At 42.0% G+C, this 18,680-nt stretch overlaps 1 protein-coding gene across 1 annotated transcript in view; it reads left to right on the forward strand.

The window, feature by feature from the left end:
• Positions 1-401: 401 nt before the first annotated feature.
• Positions 402-18,680, forward strand: part of LOC124161399 — a gene marked incomplete at its 5' end in the record, with an annotated part of 53,187 nt that continues 34,908 nt past the window's right edge. The window contains one exon of the mRNA XM_046537717.1: positions 402-801. Within this exon, the coding sequence (XP_046393673.1) occupies positions 402-801 (400 nt within the window). The remainder of the gene's footprint in view (positions 802-18,680) is intronic.

Raw genomic sequence — 18,680 nt, forward strand, 5'->3', positions numbered from 1 at the left:
GGCGGGACAAACTTTCACCGACGGCCTTGACCAAGACCCTAAGCCGTTCTGCTATGAACCGAAGCCGGTCGTGGAGCGGGCCTAGCCGGGACTTCTGATCCGGAGGCGTCTCGCACCCTTACCAGATGGCAGCGCGGCGTGGTGCACACACTTGGTGACAGCGCCGCGTGGGAGCCATGGTTTCGGCCCGCGCCCGCCAAGCCACGCGACCCTCCCGCCACACACCGCTCGGCGCCGCCGGGACGACCACGGGGGCCAGCGGCGGAGACGACGGCAGCCCTGACGAGGACCTACCGGAGGCAGCGAGGGAAAACGCTGAGATCGGTTCCGCGGAGGGTGGAGAGATACGCAGGCGGAGCGGGCTGTCCGGTCAGGGGCGAGCATCCGGCTGGTGACAAACCGTGGTGGTCCTTCGGTCCGGCAGGGTGGTTCGCGCCGGGTGGTACGAGGGCGGGGCCGCCCCCGGGGGCGGCGGGTGGGACGAGGCCCTGGGCTCCGGGGCGGCCCCGACGTGGGGCGGGGAGGCCAACGCGACGGCGGCGTGGGACGGGGCGGACAACGAGACTGTCGTGGATGGGGGCGGAGGAGGGGTGTCCGACGACGGGGGCGCCAACTGGTGGGCCCTGCTGGCACTCGTGCTGGTGGCCGGCACGGCGGCCGGCAACATCCTCGTCTGCCTGGCCATCGCGCGGGAGAAGAGACTCCACAACGTCACCAACTACTTCCTCATGTCGCTGGCCATCACGGACCTGATGGTTGCCGTGCTCGTCATGCCGCTCGGAATCCTCACGCTCGTCAGAGGTAATGGATAACATCGAAATAGTCGGTGTTGCAAGCTTAAATGGTTACTTACAATTATTTTTTCTCAACTATAATCTTTATTAATTCATTTATTCCCATACCACCGAATTGAGCACATATTAGCCATTTCACATCTGAGTGTTCAACAAACTTTACAATCACACGTGCACGAACAACCATTCCCTCGATAGGGCAACCTACCCAAGCTGGACTCGAAACCGCGACCTCTTGTTTGGCAGGCGAGGACATTACCCCGCCGCCACCGAGGCCGGCAACTAACACTAACTAATGAAACTGATGCTGCCCGGAATCAATTGGTGAAATTGCGTGATTACCAGTAAGAAATTTTATTAAGAATGCAAATTTGTAACAGTCAAAAATTCTAAGGAATTCTGTAGAAAACGTTTTAAGGAATTTCAACGGAGATTTTTAACAGAGAATATCCATGGTCCAACTGAAGAATTTCTCCATTATCCTTTTCCGTACAGAAGAATACACATCATCCTAAGCACCTGGAGTAACCGTACCATATTTTGCAATTACGTATGAATTACTGACCTCCTTATGCCCTTCGTCTTCGTATGAACGTAAGTAGTACCCTTCAGTATGGCACAAATTTGATATACACAACAAATTGTTCGGATCGGAAGTAGAAGAAGCAAGTTTTTTTCGAATTCATCCGACGTATTCCAAGATAATCAAAATTAAAAGGGCAGAAGGTAAAGAGGATATGTTAAAAATCAAATGAAATTGATTCAAATCATCAACCTGGAGAAATGACCACAAAGTTGACGTTAGAATAGATTATAAGAAAGTTCACCTGTTACTTCCTGACTGCTATTTTCGGCTAACGTCTTAACAGCTAAGTCCAACCAATGAACGCTCGCCCTTCAAATTGAGCCCCAAACCCTACGAGCTCTTACATCAAACGAAACAGAAAAAGATGAGGGTTGACAATAGCAAGCTCGCGCGAGTGAAAACAAAGGACCATGGTTTCAATGGTCATAAAGACACGCAAAAACAAATCGAGTTTCCTACGAACACACAGTTTGAAGGGGAGGAAGATAACAAAGGCTCGATTCGATGGGAATGTTACCGTGCAAAGGGAGTGAATATTAGAAAAAAGAAGAAGCTGCCATTGATTAGGTACTCGCACAGGCCGAAATGGGGGTAGGGATTGAAGAGTCAATCGGTCGTCACCATTGCTAAATGTCCCCCTTCGGCCTGAAAAGCAATTACCAGCGGCCGATTTAAAGAGGATAGATCACAAGTAGAATGCCTCTCCGACAATACGCACTTGTCACGCATTCCGAAACACTTGAAAAATACCATGCTTCTGGTTCTCAGCAGGTTATATGATATGGGTAGCTAACGCCACGGGCGGGTAAAATCTTATGCGTTATAAGGACGGCGTATGCTAATCAATTATAAACTACAAGCAACAAAAGATGAAAAGGAAAAGAGCAGGTGAAAGAGAAAATGAAGCCCGTAAGTCAACACCGCTAATTTACACCACATCAAGTCGGACGCCAAACTTCTGCAATTCCCATTCCTGAGAGAAGAGGAGGAGCCCGTTGGGCAAATGATACGCCATTCTAGTATAATCGACAGCAATACCAATATTCTGACGACGAAGATCGTACTCTCCACTTAGGTGTATCCAAAGCAAAAAGTATTATCAAATCGCTCCGGATTGTCTCTGCTTTAAACAATCAGGAGTCTGCTTTCAACGGTATCGAGCGAATAGTAGAGGCATGGAAGCCACTACATTATCATTAAATAATCACATGATCCACAACCCCATCAATAACTAACTAGCTAAATAATTCAACACAAAACCCCTAATTTCTATTAATAACCACCTCCCACTTTCCTAACAATTAGTTATCCACCGATTACCGTCACACCGCCATGTTGACGCGAAATAACGTTCATAAAAATTCAATGAATCAGACGCATTAAAAACGCCGGTATGAAGAGCTAAGAATGACATTTGAAATATAAATATATCCCAAACAATAAATGAAATATGGATCAGGATTTGGGAGAGTATTAGCACTGAAAACAAACCGGAGAACCAATAACGAAGGAATGCTGCAGAGATGGAAGGAGGTTATGAATAAACAGAGGGAGAATGTACCGATCGAAAGAAATGGAATGGAGAGATAACTTCGATAAGAGATAGACGGGCAGGAGGAATCAAATACAATTTTTTAGAAGGGCGAATTTTCGGATGGGAAGACTTTTCCAGTGGAAGACGAAGCTGATTACAAGAAAAGACAGTGGAAAGGGGGAAAATGGAGAGACAAGAGCGAGGTTGGACGGGAATTTAGAGAGGGATTGGGGAAAGGAAGATCGCCAAAAGCCGACAGATTCGCAAAAATGATATCGAATGGGAGCGAGGAGACTTCCTCAATTCTCAGGATCGATCATGCCAGCAATATTTACGGGGAAGGCAAGATGTCATTAGACTAATGAAGTTCTGGAAAGACAATTTGCAAAAGTGCATCAGTATCCCCTGAAAACGGTCCTGCGCAAAACAAATCTCAGAAAAGGGAAAATTGGTTGCGGAGGAGGAGGGGAGTGGACAATAAAAAGCGGTGCCGGGCTACGAAATGATTTTCCCATCTTGGGAACGTAATTACTGCCCTAAATAGGGAAACTAAATTGCTTCCTTGACGAAGGGAGAGGGCGAACTTCAAGTGCTGATCAAGAGTACCATATTTTCTCACGGGAAAAGATTAATAATCCCTGATTAGAAGCTAGTGAACGGCGGCGACAAAGACTAAAATTAGAACTTAATAAAAACGATCTACGACAAAAATTGATTAAATATATACACAACAACAGCAGCTGAAGTCACTTAAATACGTATTTTTTCAAGAGACTTACCCTTCTATTTTCTACTTCCGTAGAAAGGAATGAAGAAGGGATGCTCTTCATCTCGGAAAAACATACTACACGTGCTGGATAAAAATTAATTCTTTTGGATGTGGTTACAGAGCAACTAAATTCCAATCATGGTTATTTACGGCCCGCAGATACTAAATCAGATGTAAATAAAATATCTCACAGGAAAGCGCTGAGAAACAAACTTGTCAAAATCTCAAACCTTTAAAAAAATCTAATTCTGACGTAATACAGGTGTAAACTAAAAGAAATGACTGTGACACGTGACAAAATTTAAAGAAGGATAGAAAAGTATTATCATACTATCAAAATCATTGGGATAAAACCGTAAAAGAAAAGTATGATTAGTACGTTTAAAGAATAATGAGGTACTTATGTAAGGAACATAGGAAGAGAGAATTTAGGCCACACTTGCCTTGAAAGCGTCAGTGGACCTATCACGGAGGAACAACAAGGCAACTGCGCGAATTCCGGAGTCAATAAATCACCGCACGTGCCTGGGGCATCTCCAAATACGCCCACCTTGAGAGCGCGCTACACGACCCTCCCGCTCCGCTCTGAAACGCCACGCGAGGCGCACGATATGAAAATAAGGACATAAGCGGAAATCTCATTGCTCGCTAAAGACGATTTCCCGGCGACGAATAAATGAACGGGATTATCTCTCACCCCTTCACAAAATTCCCGCCTCCAAGCCAGAGATGATTATGCACTTTATCCTGGGGCGGCAACCGAGGGCGGTTGACTAAATGGAAAGGAATATGGCAGAATAGAGATGGTATCTCGTTGAAAATATCCCTATGATTTCCCCTCAAGTTTTCATAATACATGCTCTCATGGGTTACACGTCAAAACAGATATGCATAAATAAGGAAAGTTGATTTTTCTTTTATTTAAAATTTTATGGACCACTCCTGATTAAATTACTTAATAATGCTAATAATACCTGCAGTTTCCAACTTGAAAGGAACGCTTTAATATTCGTGAGTTGGTATGTTACGCATGTGAATCAAAACGTTCATCACGTCATTAAGGCACACACGTAACCGACACACAATCTAACGAAATTCTCAGTATACATCAATAATGTCGTGACATGTGATGACAATTGTTAAAATGAAATATTAAATAGAAATTTTATAATAATATTTTCACTGGAAAATCTATTTCTATTTAACAGTAATTATTAAGAGATCAATATTTAAGTTGAAATCATGGTATGGTTAAGAAAAAACCTGTTGAGTCTAATGAAATGCATCCTTGATATTTATGAAATGACTTTTAACGTAAAATTATTTTTGACTAATATTTGTATCGAGCTTTATTTATAATTTATGGTATTTTGTTTCCTTTTTTTAAGTTTGCTATTGCAAGGGAAACATATCGGCAATGAAGGGGTTATTGATAAAAGGGAGCGCGATTGTTGAATTTGGGGCATGAAAGGGATCTTCCGTCGCTACAAAACTTGAGATGCTTTTACGGAAACAATTTTTAGTCATTGTCCATTCTCACTTAATCCTTAGCACAAACACCTTTGGGCATTTACACACAAGCTGGGAAGCTATGGGAGAACTGGATTAGTCCCAAATGCGCTGGAAAACAAAGAACGGGCAGCTAGAAACGAGCAGGGAGTAAGGAGGTGGCGTGGATGAGGAGGAATAGAAGCAGGCCAGGCTCGCCTGAAGTGTTGACGAGACGGAGTCGTGGCAAATTCAGAAGTGATATCCAAGGCAGGCCCTAAAACACCCCTCAAACCACTCAACTCGAACCCGTGCCCGGCTGCCTCAGCCAGATCCGAGGATTACTTTTTTCCTAGGACCTCCTTAACCCGGAGATCGGGAATCCAATCCTCCCAAGCATTGATCCGCTGAAAAGTGCTCCTCATCGCATTTAATCACTCATTGCCCTCCCCTACAGACCCTCAGCCGAATGCGTTGATTCGACCTGACCTTTGATCCACGATTCATATTGGATCCAGGCGTATTACGGTCCACGATAAAGCAATTCACTTTGGGAGAGTGGATGCCTAAGGGCACTAATTGAGCTGTTCGAGTTTGAATCATTGTTTGAACGATTTCAGACGCCTCAAAAATAGGAATGGGTTTGTTCTCCCTGAATACCTCAACATCAGAAGGCTCATTTCAGCGTAATTCCTACGGCGAGAGAGACATTTTCAATTTTTTTTTCACTATCTTTTCTTTAAGTGCTAGAGGGAACAATGTTAGGGGCGGTAAGAGAGTAGGAGTTATAAATGAAACTGTACATCAAGAGGCAAGCGAATTGGGAAGAGAAACGGATGGAAGAACACGTAAAATTTTCAATATAAACCCGCCTTAACACGTAGAACTTTAATGATGATAAAAATAACCAAGTATTTTGCTTTTCCAACTACTAAACCCATGCGAATATTCTTCGTTTCCTGGCCAGTCTTTCAAAAATAATAAATAGCATTATGGCAATCGTTAGCTGGATTCCTACGAAGAATACAACAGGGTACGAGTAGATAGAACATTCAGGTCTGAGGATAAGCCGAGACCCAAAAGAGCGGAAAAAAGTATCTGGAAAAATGATGACGGAGTTAAGGTTTCGTGGCTCATTACGGGCTACCCTTCTGTGAGAGGAGCGAGGAAGAGGGAAAGGCAACGAAGGGTAGAAGTTCTCAAGGCGCTCATGTGAAGGCGGAGGGAACGTAGGAAAGACCCAGAGGTAACAGCCAGTAATCACGAGACTCTTTCTAAGCGCGCGATCCAATTATTCTCCGCCTCTCCGCCGCCGGCACCGTATCGCATCTACCAACCATTCTAAGCAGTTCTTAGCGTCTTCTCAACTAACCGGTAGCCACAAGAAGATAAATATTTACATGGTCCACGTTCTATGAAAGCCTACCCACTAATAAATATGTAAAAACAAGTAAAATATACTACCCTCAACTAATGAGCAGCGAGCATGGTGGTGAAAACGTGAAACTAGGTAAATACTTCCTGAAACACACACTGTCATATGAAATTCAAGGTTATCACGTCGAAAATCACGAACTCACGTCAGCAATTAGTTCTACGAATACTTAAGTAACTCGCGATGAAAATCTCGCGATACCATACTACTATTACATACTAGAATACTGTAGCCACGGACTGTACGGAGTGAAATACGATCAAGAAGGGCAGCACGTTAAATCCATCTTTAACTGCACCTTATTTACACTCGGACAAAACACATGATAACGCTTAAAATTTAGCCTAACTTCATCGATCATATTTTCATTTACTTCATTAATGCCACTATTCAGCAGTTCCCTCAAAGCTGACAAAAACATTCAATGCAGAGAAAAACAAATCTGGCGAGTACACATAGAAATTACTCAAAGGCTTACGTCATCTTTTGGCTTCACGGACCCAGCTTTTGTTTATGCAGGAAATAAAAACGCTTTCCAAAATACGAGGGATAAAAGAAGGATTAAGTCTCGACTGAAAAACCAACGAGGACTTAAGAATGTAATGACGGGCGCGCTTTCATTTAGCACAAGACATGAGAGTTTTCTATTTAATGAGTGACCCGAATTCCTTTCAACTGGAACCCAACTCTGAAACACCTCAAACCCTCTGGTTAACGGAAATTATAAACGCAAACATATTTCCGTGATTAAGCATTTAAGGGATGGGCAAAGTATCGGAAAAAAGCTCTACTCACTGGTTTGGATAAATTATCGTAAAAATACGATTAGATTAGTGGCAAGAAGGGGAAATACAAATAATAAGGATAGAAAGCCAGAAAAAGAAACAGTCCATTATTGGTCACGTGAAACAAACAAAATCTCAAAAGATACCTGAAAAACTCGTCTTGCATTCAGTAAATTTATTAGAATTGGATTTTAGGTAGAATGTTAATTAAAAGGCTTTTGATGCTAGGATACGGTGAACAAAACCGCAGGGAAAGTATTCACTGAAGGAAATGGGCAATGACACAGGGAAATACTTTTAAACCCTGAGAAGCAAACTTCGTACCCAAATCATAGACCAAATAACATAAAAACCTCACCACGAAAAAATAAAATCGGAGTAACAATAGAATCCAACGAAACCAGCGTTATGACGAATTTTCCAGCTTTCTAATATAAATTTAATTAAAAATTACTCTTGTCACACAAAGCAGGTGAAAGAGCTCCCAGAGGAAATGCGTTAGGGTAGAATACGATTTCATCACTAAAATTCAAGGCACACCGAAATTCAAACTCATGAAAAGAAAATATGTACAATCTACACAACGAACCAACTCAAACGCCGCACTTGAAAATAAAAATATCCATACTCCTCCCCACAGCCTAGCTCTTATTTTCCATCATTCCCGAGCCTCTCGTCCAAATTATTAACCTACGAGTTCGGCACATTCCTCATCCATGACGAAGCTATCGAAGCGCAAAAATACGTCGCGAATTAATGGGCACTTGCACGAAATAAAATAATAGACCCTTTCTACGAGAGAGAGAGATGGAGGGGGGGCGGAAAGAGAATGCAATAAAAAACCGACGACCATTTAAACTCTCAAAATGATTCACACCCTCTCCCATCGATCTTATACACCCGCAGGAAAAAAATTGCACAGAAATTCTTCGAAAAAAATCTTTCCCGCGATTCAAGCTGGAAAAAAAATAGTTTCGCCGGAATGGCGGCAATTCGACTTTCAACCACGTGAAGCGAGCGGAGGGAGCAAGGCACCGGGGGAGAGGACATTTTTTACGGTTTCGACTTGATATACGGTCATCGCCGACCGCGATGATGGGAAAACCACAGAGGAGTAAAAAGTATGCAAATTCCGGCAAGACGGAAAGGGGGGGAGAGGAGAAAAATACGGAATAAACCCGCGAATTCCTTGATTCACCCCTGGATAAAAAAAAGAAAGCACTCTCACCGCAAGGCCCTTCCGCCCAGGGGGGCAAAGAAGAGGAAGGAAGATGAAGAGGCGGGAATAAAAAAATATGAATTACGCATCGCGTAATTGAGGCAGAGAACATCCAATTTCCGGTGAAATTTATTGGGCACGAGAAAAACCGGAGAGTCGTCCGGGCGAGAGGAATTGTGCGCGAAAGAGATAGAGAGAGGTAGTGAGAGTGGAGCGAAAAGCGTTGGGGCGGGGAAAAGCACTTAAAAATCGCGGCAACCACTGAGAGGTGGGGTGGAGAGGCAGTGGCTGAGGAAGAGGCCGGGCTGCAGAGGGGTTGAGAGCAGGGCTGTGGATCATTCCCGGGTACGCCCGTCCCGTCTCGCGCGGAAAAAAATGAATCGACTGGAGCGCAAAACCACGTGTCGAGAGGCGATCCGAAGATGGTTAGTCACTTGGGCGGTTGACTGCTGGGCGACCGACGACAGGAAACATTCAAGTGCAGAGAGGAGAGCTTGAATCTTTCGAGATATATTCCGGCTTCGGGATAATCCTGAGCGCTCATTACTGATCTATTAAATGGTTCATTAATTTACGAAATTAAGAAAAGTTTCCCTGTCGAAGGTAATTGAAAATTATCAAAAAATGATACATCTGAAGAAAAATATAAGTAAGGGTATAAAATATATCACAAGATATTAAATTCAGAAGAGATAAAAGTACATAAAAGTATATAGATTGCATTCACCAAGAGATATAAGTAAAAAATATATCAAAAAATGATACGCACGAAGAACAAGGTGCCATATATAATTGATATTTTTAATAAAAAAATTATTCTTCTGCTTGCCATTTACATGAATATGTCTTATTGTAAAAGGTTTGGGATTCCCGTTCACACAAAAAACTCCACAAACAATGCAAATACATGAGCAAATAATATATATTCCTTTAGTGACCTGGCTGGCCCCCGAGTGGGTCATTAAGTTAACCGGGAAAATAGCAGTAGTGCCTGCTACGCAGCCATGTCACATCACCATTGTTTATGAGCCAGAATTAATATCACACGGCTCAAACACACACTCTCAAGTGTCATTGTAAATGACACCAGTAGCATGACACATGTGTTTATTCAATGCTCTTCACGTGCTCGAATTACAATCTAAGTGGCTGGTAGAAGACATGAGTTAATGGGAGATTATACTAATACTGAAATTAATACACTATGAAGCGTATATAAGGCAGAAGTGCTCAAATGAAACAGTGAAAACACTCTGTTACTGCAGCAATACCCGAGAATACTATCGATTACGAATGTAACGAAAAAATTCAGCGGCGAGTCTATCCGTGATTATCGCAGCATTCATCGATGCATTCATCCATCCAGTTTTCTTGAGTACGCACCATCATCAAATGTTTGATCTCATTGAATCTCGTCTTTAAAAAAATAATATTAATTTTACCGAGCATAATGAAAGGGTTTATTCGTCTTTATTCCGCTCATTCTTGCCCATGCTAACATTGAGAGCAAAACATACCCGATAGGTGCAATAAACCAATGGAATGAAAATTTACGCAAGAAATCATCCAATAGCAACGCATTAAAAATATGTCAACCCAAATGATGACAAGGCTGGAAGTTTACAAAGCCCACTAAACTAAAATTTTACATTCAACCTTGTACCTCCCTAAGGGAAGCGCGACTTAAACAGAATCCGCGGAAAGCAACAAGATGAGACTTGAACTTGGCCTTGTTTCAGGACGCCGTGAACGAGAAGGAACCGACAGGACGAAAAAAACAGGACATGGAGATTGCGAGACCTTGCGAGGGGAAGAGGCAGAGAAAAGAAGGCAAGGGGAGTGGATCAAGAGACTTTCTTGGAAAGCCCGTATTCTTCGCCCGCGTTGTCGGAAGGAGTGAAGAGGCTCTCGCCGAGGGAATGAAGAAGGGATAAACCCACGCGACCGGAAAAATCCCATCGATCACCCCCGCCGTGACCTGCATACCCCCGACACACATAGACCGACGAGACGCGCCTTCCGCAAGACCCACGCCAGCTCGGCCCAGACTCGCACGACGGTTCGATCCATCGAAACAGTCGTAAATTTTTCCGACCTCGTGATTATCCGCATAAACAAAATTGAGAGGAGCTGCTTTTGGCAGCAATGAAAATCAGACATGTAGGACACAGCCAATTAAAAAAGGTAGAAATTCTAAGAGACCCGTTTTTAGACTGGCAAGGAAACCATCATAAAACAGGTTTAGACACATTCTCATCCCCAATAATGGCTGTCTGGCCAACAGTAGAACCGCATTCAGATATTTAAGACTCCTATTTTAATTGGATTAAGGACACACTTATCATTAACCGCAAGACAATTATGGGAATAAATAAAAAAGAAACTGGGTTTTTGATCGACTTGATTGACTATGAACTTGGAGGAGAATATGTCTCAACCTGTGATGTAATAGGGCCTGTTGTTGGCGTACGTCGCTTCCCAGTCCAATTCAGTTTGGCCTAGACTTGCACGACACGACGGTTCGAACAACGGAATCAGTTCATGTTTCCAAAGAAATTATCATCCGCATAAAAATTGTTAATTGAAGCAATGCAGTAGGCGAACATATTTTACCGGCACAGTCACTGCGAAGTCAATCCTGGGGAAAATACTTAAAAACTAAAATGGCTCAAAGAAAAAAATTAAAACCCTTTCAGTATCACAAGGTAAACGCAGGTAACAAAAAAATAAATAAAATCACGTGCAGCGCTCAAGTCAATCCGCTATCAACGACAAGATGTGACACAAATTATCAAAGACTGTCAGCGCACTGCAACGGGAATATCCCCGAAAAAAGCAGAGTAATCAGGGAATAAGAGAGAAAATGAATCCGGACACTTGGCAAGAAAAGCGAGTTTCGCAGGAAAGATCTCGGGAAAGCTAATCCCTCAGGGGAAAGCCAAGCAAAACATGAAAAGCAATTTCCTAGTTAACGAGTTAAAAGGACTTCAAAGCCTTTAAACGAAAGGTGAGATCAAATGATTTAGAGACCCTGAACGCAAAAAATAAACGAAAACGGCACGAAAAAGTACGAAACCTAAACCGCTGAATAAAATAGTAGATTTCCATGCAGAGCCTCAATAAAAAAGGCTCTCTCAGTTCTGGTTCATTTCCTCACTCGCACATTTATATCCCTTCGCTCTACCCCTTTCTTCTTGACAGCACAAATAAGAGATTATAGCTTTATAAATCCATCCGGCAAAAACTGAATCGCAACACACTATTTTTGAAAATGAGACTTCTCCGACCCTAGAGATATTTTCCTAACTTCTATCATTACGCAGGTCACTCACTGTAAGTCTGCTCACCACCCCCTCCCCGGAGAAGAATACACCAGGCACGTTGAAAGCGACGGCCTAGCCTGAAACTATGGCTCACCTAAAAAATAACAGCATTTATTGTGTCATCGGCAACAAAACCTATGCGTGTATTTAAGAATTTTATACCTTGATCAGCTCTATGAGAAGCAAGCAACTAATTGTCATTAGACATCTTTCTTTGTTAGACACATTTTTCTTCGACCTATTTTATATTTTACTAAATGAGCATCGAGCAGTAAATAATCCTAAGTGCATAATTCCGCATGAATCCCATTTTGCACAATTTTAAGCTACGTTTACTTTCAGTTTGAACTGATAAATGCCAACCCAAATCTTTCGTGTAATTTTTAGATATAACTGAGTTCGAATTACTTGAAGTGTAGGAACTGCAACCCATGCATCATAAACCCGACCCTGGAAATTTTACTTTTTAAACTGTACCTTGAACAGCATTCCAACATTGCGTCTGCCCGTACTCTTAGTAACACGCGGAATGTTCGCCATTCTTACTCATCCAGGTCACAGAATAGTCACGATGATACGGAGGAAAGGGATAGGAGAAAGTCAGGAGACAAGGAGACACTTCATCACGTTGGAAACGAAGAGTGACGGAGATAGAGGCACTTCCTCCCCTCATTACGTCAGACTAAGGGAAATTACAAGGACTAATATTTACCCGGAGAGAGCGTGATAGCGGGTCCCAGGACAAGGATTACGCCGGGGAGGCTGAAGCGAGAATGTGACGGGATGAGCTCTTCCACTCGTCCCAATCGCATTTGTTACGTAAGAACACGAAAGGGAACCCACCCCCAACTTCCTGGGAAAAACAGTAGCGGTGTACTACTTGAGATCTAAATGAATTACATACTTTAAAGACCCGCGTTGAAATTGATGTGACACAGGGGAAACGATAAGGGAACAAGGTAAAGGCATTAGCCCTGACAACACGAACCTAGGGAATGGATTCAAGGGCAATTACGGGTCGTAATGCACGTGCTGACGATAAGAAAAGGAGTGACTGCAGACATGAACTATGGCGGGGCATTCTTTAGCCCCAATAGCTTTAGATCTCGATAAATGTAATTCCAAATTCCACCATATTCATAACTTGTTACATACATTGAAACATTATTAGTTCACTTTTTTTGGAGATTAAAGTTTGAAATATTTAAATTTAATAATTTAGGGGGATGAATTTTATCACCTGGAACTCTAACCATCAAAGTTATTTGAAATATAACCACATCCGCTGCGGTTCCACGAGTTCTCATGACACCACCTGCTCATTTCCTGCATTTATGATAATGATTTGATAGATAGTACAGTTTTAAGAGGTGACCTGGACCACGGCTGACGTAGCTTAACAATTTTACTATACATTTTAATCGAAAACAAATCTCATTCGCAGCCGGTAAAGTGAAAAATCAACACCGACTGCTCCTTCTTGGGAGACGCTAAAAAATTGCCAACTCCATATTGAAGGGATTTTTTTAAACTTCTCTTATGCTGCACGTCATTTTTATCCACATTCTAAAGATTCAATTCATAATCCCCAATTCTACTCCCCCTCAGAAAACATCCTCACTTTGACCCAACAGCAATCCCTTTCAGCAGCAATCATTTTTATTTCGATACACAGCAAAACTTGAGATACTACGTTTATCTATTACTATAATTTACCATTCAAATAAACCAGAGGATATTCGAGCAGCAGGAGATATTTATTAACAAAGGAAAAAATTCATTTGAATAGTAAATATTTCAAATATGGAAAGTTATTTAACAATCATCAGAGATCATAAAAAGACTCACGCCGTTGGGACAAGTAAAGAACAGTCCTTAAATGATGGGGTTAGATTTTCAACATATAAGGCTATTTTAAATGCTAAACAGGCATTGGACACAAAATATATCCCCTTAAATAAAGACTTCACCTATCACATAGGATCTTTACTTCACAATGACCCACAACTTGTCTCATGAATGATACAGTAGGCATTTAAAATCGACTTAAAACAACCGGTGAAGTACCTTGAGTTTCTGCAGCGAATAATATGGTGAAAAAAAGATAAAAAGTCATATTAGACATTCAAGAGGAAATCAAAGTCGACCCGTAATTTCCTAAGACTCTTTATCTGTCGACAGTGGTACAAAAACTCGTTCTGAAAGTTCGTCATTTGCATCACAAATAAGAGCTCAACGCTAGGCGGGAGAATAGCGGGAAAAAAATCAACAACGGGCGCTCAAATTATTGTAGAAATAGGAGGGGATCACGTAAAATGCGGATAAATTGCACACACTAGGTGGCGTTCATTTCAACTAGGAAGAAAAAGGGTTAAGTACTATTGCACCTTTACAAGCCAATTTTAAAAGTCACTTACCCTCCACGACGGATAAAATATCTTACGTCTGCCGGATTAAAAAATTAAATACCCAGGATTTTCCCAAAATTTCTTCCGCCAAAAATTGTACATAATACTACATTCAACTACTTTTCTCTTCATTCTATTATTAATGTATATTTATCTTTAATCTATAATTCAAGCATATTTCTCTTTAATATAATTTAATCCCTACGCCCTCTAATATTTAACCGCTATTTAAAACGAAGGCATGAGTTAAATCCATGAAGATTATTCATAAACACTTATTAGATTCGGAAATAATTTGGTCATTAAAATTACCTATAAGGCAAAAAGAAATCATTACTTTCCCAAAAGTATTTATCAACTAAGGAGTTTTAAATGTGAAAATTGGAGAATATTCGTTGCTATTCAAATTAAGTCTTGAAATCGGTACTATTACATATTCTTCCAGCTGCTATACCCCTAAATCTAACATCATTTATACATATAATCTTCTTGCGGAAAAAAGTTTTCACGCTTCAATTATTCAACCCAAGTGAAAATTCTCATTCCCTTTTCCCGCTATAGCATTTAATGGCACCATACGTAAACTCCTCCTAAACTAGAGCACACACAGAGGCGGCTAATGCTCGATGCGGCTCGCTCAAACCCCTTGACCGTGGTGAGGCGCTTTAAAAACAGACGCCGGTTGCGATACATCCCATTCCTTTTCGAACCCCATCTCAAACACGACCATCCTTCAAAAGACGAGGCACCGGCTCCTTCATAAAAGAGCACTACTTTTAAAGCAACGACCTCCAGATATGTTGCTCGAAAATCCCCAACCACCACTTTCCCCGCGGCGGAGCTGGATAGAGAGTCTTTCTCGGCCGTTCGCAGCATCCGACGGCAGATTTGCGAGGAGAGGAAGGCGAGCGAGTGACGGAAGCAGGAAAAGGGAAAGAGAGAGAAACAGAAAAGGGAGGCGCAGGAGGAGGAGGAAAGGCCATTAAATGAGGAAAGTTTCTAGGGAATTATTTACGTCGCGTTCTCGAGAAAGAGATGACGAGTCACCACGGTTTAAAAGGCTGGCTCGAGCAAATTGAACGCATCAATCCCACACAGCGGCTTCCAATACGAGAGTGACAGGGATTCGTCACGATTAGCGAGGACAATATTATTGTCAGTGCCAAAATCTTACGCAATTATTACACCTACCAAAGGTAGACACTTGCATGTATCGCATTGGGTTAGCCAGTAACAAAATGGATTGGGCATTTAATATATAACAAGTCAATAACTATAATGCAATTACGTCGACGTCGCAAAGATTTTTTGAAGAATGTCTTGAATTCATTTTTTTACATATAAAATAGCATTCATGATTGGCATTTAGCCGTCGAAGAAATACTTAATGCGACCCCATTTTCGCTGAAATTGGCTGATTCAAGCCGACACGGTTCTAGTCCACCGTGGGTTTTGAATATCTCGCGTAACAAATTACCCAAAAAAAAATGATCTTGGATGCGAATGGGGGAGACAATTTTGCCGCAAATCTATTTTTTACTATCGTTATTTCAGTGGCCCTTAAGACTATTTCCTCGGTTCGATTGGATTCTACGGCCCGCAGCTAAGTAAGGGCTGCTTTACATTTTCGCTCCACACGTATCTCCCTCCGTTTCTCGGTCGACTAATCTCATTCTTTTCTCCTCACACTTGCCTCTGCAAGACATTCTGATCCAACGCACGCCTTAACATCATTGCCTCCTACGGCCGTGAGTCTACGCAAGGCCGTCCGATGCCGATATGATACAGATTAATCGTCGGATTGGCACGATCGCGACGCGACCGCGTGTGGACGTGTCAGGACTACGGTGAGTGGGGAAGACGTGACATCCGATGAAGGAGTAGAAACAGCCAGGAAGCCCTCGAGTGCAGATTAGAGGGAGATACAGCCCGATTACCCAACGAACTAGATTTCCGCCAACGGGGCGGGCAAAGGAAACCAGAAACGTATGCTGCGGTGAGAGAAAGGAGGAAAGCTACCGCAGGCGCGCACCAAAATCAACCTCAAGAAATTTCGCTAACGTTACTAATTTTGGGCGCAGCGCACCCCCCACACTTTAACATTCTCTCCTCTCAAAGGATAGCGGTTACTGATAAGGGAAATATTAAAGTAAGACAAATAGTGAATTATAACGGTAGCCAAAAGAAGATTTGCGTTCTCCGATTCGTGGAGTCTGTATCCCATGATAGACGGAGAATTATGAGAGGAAATCAAATAGTAAGGGAAAGCAGGGGAAAGTACATAGAAGGAAAATGAAGTGAGGTGGAAAAGAATGGAAATAATGACAAGAAGCTAGAATCTGAAGAAAATTCAGAATCAAGAAAAAAAAATGCATAGTGATGCAAGAAAACGAAATATTTAAAAATTTAGAGAATTAGGTGATAGTGGATAAAAATTAGGCTTAAAATAAACGATGCACCATTGAATAAGATGCATGTAATTCATCTAGGCAATGAAAAATAGGTAGTTAAGGTCAGTTTTCTGAATATTTCATTTAACCATGGCGGAATGCATATGATAATGGTCATACTTCTGATGAATGTACGAGTCAGCGTAAATATAAATAATTTTGACATGAGTTCCCTTCTTGGTAGGGTTGTAGGATTTGATCCATCCATGAGCACGTTTCTTTTCTATTCCCTTCTACGCTTAACTTGGAATATTATTAGCACTAGCCAACTTAGGTTTCCCCACCAACGTCTCATTAAACCCCATACACATAAAATTCAAATGCTCGGCATTTGGATAAAACATTGACGTTTACCTCAAGATTACATTCTAATTATATACACATTGACCACTGCGCGTACGAGCTCTCCAATTTATAACATAATTCTGATCAAACAAAAAAAAAACAGTGCCGTATACTGGGTCGAGGATACGTTAAATTTCTCCAAATCGCAGTCTCTCATTGCGAAATAACAATACGCAGGGATAAATAAACCGAATAAAATTGCCTCCAACAGCCAGAAAAACTGCTTGGCCTGATACACTTTACTCAATACAAAAACAGACATACATACATACAGGCCGGCACACAAACAGCTATTGTGAGGATTTCCACCAATCTTTTATCCAAGTGAAACCGGCCGAAATATCTCACCAATGGTGGAGGAAATCGCGAATTTCCTCCAGCGAGAGAGATCGCTTTCACGGAAAGACTATCGTCGGAAGAAACTGTGGAAAGGCACACGGGAGAGCCAGAGATAGAGGGAAAGACTTTTCATTAGCAAACAAAACGGTATACAATGCGGTCTGAGAATCGTATTTTATCCTCGCATGCGTATCTCGCGGGGAGAATAAAAAGAAGGCCCACGGAAGGGTGGAGGGATTTGCTTTGCTTCCTCCCACGTAGGCATTTATTCAGCACCATCTGCCCGCACAGTGCGTCATCCCCCAGGTAATCTACAAAAGGCGGAAATTCGCGGCGGCAAATATACGAACCATGAAAATGAAATGAGCGTTTGAATTCCCGCACGCTCCTTTCAAAGAAACCCACCGGGGTTCACCAGAAAGTGGATTTGTAGAAAATATGATTAAGATTAATCCTTCGTTAGAGTAACAGAGGAAAGGTGGACCTGATTGGAAGTAGCCTCTTGATTAGAGACGAACAGAAAACGTCGACATATGCCTTGACGCCGCATGCGGAGTTATTTAATTATTAAATATTTACTTCTGAACGTCCGAAAACGTAAAGGAAGACTCAAAAATATTCGGTATACTTCTATCTTGGATTTCCTTTAGCAAATACCGGACTAAACGTCTTTTAAAGCTCTCATGCTGTTTGCTATCCTTCTTAGAACCCAAAACTTCCAAACTTTATTTCAATTTCATATTTATTTTCCAACCCAGCATTCTCTTTTCGATCTTTTGAGTACCCTCCGACCTCTCCATAAGTTCACCACGATAGGCGACCATCTGCGCTCAATTTCACAAGACTAGTTTTCCCTCTTCCCCCATCACGTCAACTTCCCCCTACTTCATCCTTTATTCCGTTGTAATGATTACAATTACATTTCGTGGCCACTATAGACGAATGGAAAATAACGGATCGCCGGCCAAGGATGAGGATTAAGCCGATTCCCGCGGCCACGTTTACTTTTCCCGCGGGCTTTACGTAAATTCAGAATTTACTTTTCCACAGAATGAAGTCATATCGCCCTTTCCCCATCGAGTAGTACTGCTCCCCCAGAACACTCACATAGAGGGTAAAACATATTGACTTGTTCTTGAAAGTAAGTATATAGGTAAACCAATGAATTCAATTGCAGTCCTCAATTAAACCAAGACTGGATGAGA

The sequence above is a fragment of the Ischnura elegans genome, chromosome 6 (assembly GCF_921293095.1).
Source record: "Ischnura elegans chromosome 6, ioIscEleg1.1, whole genome shotgun sequence".
Taxonomy (NCBI): domain Eukaryota; kingdom Metazoa; phylum Arthropoda; class Insecta; order Odonata; family Coenagrionidae; genus Ischnura; species Ischnura elegans.